Raw genomic sequence first — 5,448 nt, 5'->3', positions numbered from 1 at the left:
AACGTTTAGGCCTATAGGACTACCAATGTTACTTTAGAGACGGTCCCTAAATGTGCGAATGTCAAGCCAATTTTACATTTAGTTATTTAGCAGACGCTTTTATCCAAAGCGATTTAAAGCTGCAGTAGGGAGTTTTGAGAAAATGTTAACTTAGCCTGAAAATTTGAACAAGCACAACTTACAGGTCCAACCCCCTTGCTCTCTGCTGCGCCACAGCCCTCCCTCCACAGCTCCTCCCCCACAGCGGAGCCTGCCGTGAACGCGCAGGCTAGTAAGCAGGACCACCAATGAAGGCGGATTATAAACAGTTATGGAACATTCACTAATAGGGACGAAACATCAACAATATGCTTTACATTGACTATGGCCTTCCCATACTTTGACCACAAACTTGGTCCTCAAATCATTATGTATTTTGCAAAACATGTAACTTTATAAGGTTGCACTCTTTCTATAAGTTATAAATAGCTAGTAAGATAACTTAAAGGATTAGTTCACTTTAAAAAAAAAACTTTTGCTGATAATTTACTCACCCCCATGTCATCCAAGATGTCCATGTCTTTCTTTCTTCAGTCGAAAAGAAATTAAGGTTTTTGATGAAAATATTCCAGGCTTTTTCTCCATATAATGGACTTCAATAGGACACAAACGTTTGAAGGACCAAATGACAGTTTCAGTGCAGCTTCAAAGGGCTTTAAATGATACCAGACGATGAATAAGGGTCTTATCTAGCGTAACGATCGGTCATTTCAAAAATTAATAAAAAACTTTAACTTTTATAAGCACAAATGCTGGCCTTGCTCTGTTCTGTGATGCACGTTCGTGATCCTGTTCGAACTCGTTCATCAAAATGAACGAATCTTTTTTCGAGTCATTTCGTTCGTTGAATGAACGAAAAAAGATTTGTTCATTTGGATGAACGAGTTCGAACAGGAGAGTCACTAACGACGGTACACGCTTTGTGCTGTGCAAGAGAGGGGTGATCAGCGCGTACACGAGCGTGATTGACACTGCTAAGACATTCCTCCTGGCTCTGATTGGTTGTTTCTGACCGGGAGCGGTGTATTTCTGCAAATGGCAATAGGACCACAGGGAGGAGCCAGAGGAGCTTGATTTTTTCACAGATTATCTGTCTCATATTCTACTGTCAGGAAATAATGACAGTTTTAACAAATATTTGTTTACAAAAGTTACCTACTGGAGCTTTAAGTTACAGTTAAACTAACAATATAGGACAACAATATGAAAGTGCTATGACCCTTCCCAGATTAATCATGTATGTAGGAATATTAACATGTATGTAGGCATACTTCCCCAACAAGGTGCAAGTTTGGTCTTTTATATCACTGTATTAGTCCATTAAGCTACGTTAAGCGTTTTGTCCTGATGGAAGGGGAATCCTTGAGTATGATGAGGTATTGAGGGAAACCGATTATAATCCTGTTCATGGTAGAAAAAGTTGATAACATGTAAGGCTACACAGGGAAAGTAACAATGAAGTTAATGAATGAAACATAAAAACAGCTTTTGTGCCTTTATCATCTTTTCCCATATATACCGACCCAGATAATCATCACAAAAAACTTAATGCATGCTCAATTGTTGTAAATGAGTTTATATGAATGTATGGCTTGCTCTAACTGTTGCTCTGGTCTTCAACAACACACGCTTGCACCCCCTGCTGGTGAGATGGACTAACAGCGGATGGAGAGTATGCTCTGTAATCTACTGCTTTTCCTGCAGTTCCTGGACGTCAACGTTGAATTTGCTGTCGAATTTGAACCACTGAATTTGTGGAAGTGAATTTGCAAAGCGAAATAAAATGGACCGAAAACCGCCTGTTGAATATTATAGGTTGTATTTTTAATCAGTTTGAATATTTTGGAAGTGAAACATGAAATGTGAATATGGATTAGTGAAATTGTACTAATGAAAATGTGTTTGAAATGTTTTGAATTTAAATATTCACAGCTTAAATATTCAACCATGCTAAATTTCAGCCCATAAAAATGTAAACCCTAAAAATACGATTGAAGGAGAATAAGTGAATAAATTGGGGTGTGGTGCTTCCCCACATACACCAACGGATATCTTATTTTGGGCTGTTAATTTGGCTTCTTTTGTATAAAGTCTTTATACAAAAGAAACCAAAAAATTGTTGATCGAAAACTTTAATAAAAAAGCAAATCAAGTCCTTCAGGCTTATTTGAAAACTACAAGTATGTGTTGGAGCAGGGATGGAATTAAACTGCAGGGCTGTGGTCCTCCAGGAGCTGAGTTTTGCACTCCTAATGTAAATGTTTCTAATTCTCAACCTTTAACAGGTTGACAGGGTAAATCTTGCTGATAGTAAAAGGTCTTGCATGTGATTCTAAGCGTCTTGGCAGTATCAAATTGAACTGAACTTTCAGATTTCAATAGAATTTTTATCTATGATATATGCACTGAAATGCCCAATAACCTAAACAGATTAACCCATTACCACATATAATAAAATCCTTGCTACAACCAAATATGAGAAAGTCAGCCTTTTAAGCTTATAGCTTGGTTCTTCTGTCAGATCCCTTATGTGTCAGATCACTCCCTTATGTGAGATTCCTCAGGCCAGAAATGCATCCTGCCTGGAATGATGTGCATTTGGTCTTCACATTCCTGAGCACATGACAACAGAAAGCTGTCAAGAGCTGTGATAAAGATCTACCCGAGACTTCTTTATCTATAGGTAGAAATTGACTAAAGTCGTAGTGCAGACAAAAAGTGGTGTTTGACGCTCTTGGTATGTTTACAGACCTGATCTGCATGTATAGAGAAACACAAGACGACAGAACCTCCAATATTTGACTCAGTTCAAAAACATGGCATATGCAGTGACGACCAGAAAATATTTTTTATTTTTGAATCGGGAGACTTCGAACTAAAAATCCATCAGTTTTATAATTTAGCATATCCGAATCCATTTTAACAGTATCATTATAATGGTGGGATCTCTGATGAAACAAGGGGGAAAAAATAGCAACTCATCTACAAGTCAAAAGCAATTAGTTAAATAAAATATAGCAAAAAAAAAAAAAAAAAAAAAAACCACAAAGCACTACCAACCTTTTCCCTTCTCTCAATGGCTTTGTTTTAAGATGAGTTTAAAACACAAGTTATGACTTTAAACACAATTGCACCAGTGTATATTTCAAAGATGCATGCAAGATATGACTGTGTAGATACCATGAAGGATATATATATATATATATATATATATATATATATATATATATATATATATATATATATATCCCCAGCAGTGTTAAAGTGTAGACTACTTGAGTGCCTAGCACATTATATAAAAGTGGGCTTATTTCAGATTGAAATGAGGTCTAGGCAAACAAGGGTTCTTGAACTAAGGTTCAAGAGTTTGATTTAAAAAAAAGAAAAAAAGAGAGAAAATAAAAAGAGCGTTAATGCTTGGTGTCACTACACCCTCTTTAATCCAGAGTAAAAGGTTTGTTATAAATTTACTACCAAACAAGCTGCACTTACATCTCTTAAATCTATAAAGGCATGTTTTGGGGAAAATGGTTTGACAGAATAAGGATCCATAATTCTCTGTCTTGAAGAGAGATCAGTTTTCGGATGACTACAAATACAGCCAAACAAGCCAAAACAAAACCTGGGACTAGATTTAGCTCCCAAAGCCAAAGAAGCCTTTGAAGTAGCCAGTGATGCCACCCTTGCCCTTCTGCTCAACCTTATCATCAAGAGGTGGTAAAGCCACATGATTGAGAGCCAGGTCAAAGAAGAGAGGCTTGCATGGAATGGGCTGGAAGTCTGGAGGGAACTGCACCAGATTGGGCTGCTTGCTCAGGAGGGTGGGGTCTAGCCGGAAATGATCCAATCGATCAGACAGGGGCTGTAGATAAATCAGAAACACAGATCTTGAATTCAAAGACGACAAATAATGTGCTTGTTAAACGTTAAACATTAAACAAAACAAAAAAACACCCTGACAGACTATGAACTAGAAAGAGATGTGTAAAGGTTCTTAATTATGAATTTGAAGGAGAGTAATATAAATCGGTCAGTCCGTGAACAAGACAAGAGCGTGCAAGTGGTTTTCTGAATATCCAGTTCTCCTGTTGTTTCAGTGTAGTATCTACCACAAAGTAAGGTTGTTTTCGATTCTCTGGTTATTTTCTTTTTTTGCCTTCTCACAAATTTTTATTTTAATTAGACGCGTTCCCACTTTATATAACAGCCGCTCTGAATAGTATTGCAGTTTAAATTTTATAGCACTTAAGGGAGCGCTGTCCAACAGCTAGTTTCGATATCTCCCATTATTCGGGTAATTTGCGTTTGCTGTGTTAATTGTTGGGCAGAAACAGCTGTCCTCACTCAGGCGTTTATATGCATTATATCTCTATATTCACTCAGTACGCATTATATTTATGTAGTGTGCGCACATGTGATTTCAATACATTCCTGTTGTCTCTCGACAACGTGCACTCATCACGCACAGAAGGCAGCGCAATACTGCTAATCTGTGTCCCATTCTCTTATCCACACACACACCTCTCTCTCTTTCAATGGGTCTATGGAATTGTCAGTCAGCAGTCAATAAAGCTGACTTCATTCCAGCCTTTGCATCTCATTCTACTCTTAATATATTGGGCTTGACTGAGACCTGGATCCGTCCAGAAGACTCAGCAACCCCTGCTGCTCTCTCTAACAACTTCTCTTTCTCCCACACCCCTCGACAGTCTGGGAGGGCTGGGGGTACTGGTCTTCTAATTTCTAACAACTGGATATACTCAACTCTCTCTTCTCTATGCAATAACAACTCGTTTGAATATCATGCAATTACACTTACAACTCCCGTTAGGATCCATATTGTAGTTATTTATCGCTCCCCAGATCAACTGGGAAACTTTGTTGAGGAGCTGGATGTGCTGCTGTCCTCTTTCCCTGAGGATGGCACCCCGCTCGTAGTCTTTGGTGATTTCAACATTCATCTAGAAAAGGCGTATGCAACAGACTTCATCTCTCTTCTAGCCTCATTCGATCTCAAACGCCTCATCACCACAGGTACTCACAAGTCAGGCAACCAACTGGACCTGGTTTACACACACAACTGCATCACAGACAACATTTTGGTGAAACCTCTCCATGTTTCAGATCATTTCCTCATTACTTTCAATCTACAATTCACTACCCATGCTCCACCAACTCCCCTACCAGTTACTTTCAGACATAACCTGCGCTCACTTTCTCCTTCCCATCTTTCCTCTGCTGTGTCATCTTCACTTCCCTCACCCTCAAAATTCTCATCTCTAGATGTGAATACCGCAACAGATACTTTTTGCTACACTTTAACTTCTTTAGACAATATCTGCCCTCTCTCCTCCAGGCCAGCACGCGCTACTCCCTCTAACCCCTGGTTATTTGAGGTTCTTCGTGAAC

General features: G+C 38.7%; 1 protein-coding gene across 1 annotated transcript in view; it reads right to left on the bottom strand.

The window, feature by feature from the left end:
* Positions 1-2,868: 2,868 nt before the first annotated feature.
* srp68 (signal recognition particle 68) overlaps positions 2,869-5,448 on the bottom strand; it is an 85,225-nt gene continuing 82,645 nt past the window's right edge. The window contains exon 17 of the mRNA XM_077199130.1: positions 2,869-3,901. Within this exon, the coding sequence (XP_077055245.1) occupies positions 3,674-3,901 (228 nt within the window). The 3' untranslated portion in view covers positions 2,869-3,673. The remainder of the gene's footprint in view (positions 3,902-5,448) is intronic.

This window comes from Siphateles boraxobius, unplaced genomic scaffold (assembly GCF_051911475.1).
Source record: "Siphateles boraxobius isolate OS27281-9 unplaced genomic scaffold, OSU_SipBor_1 41, whole genome shotgun sequence".
NCBI lineage: Eukaryota > Metazoa > Chordata > Actinopteri > Cypriniformes > Leuciscidae > Siphateles > Siphateles boraxobius.
The sequence above is the reverse complement of the archived record's forward strand: the minus strand, read 5'-3'. Positions and strand labels throughout refer to the sequence as shown.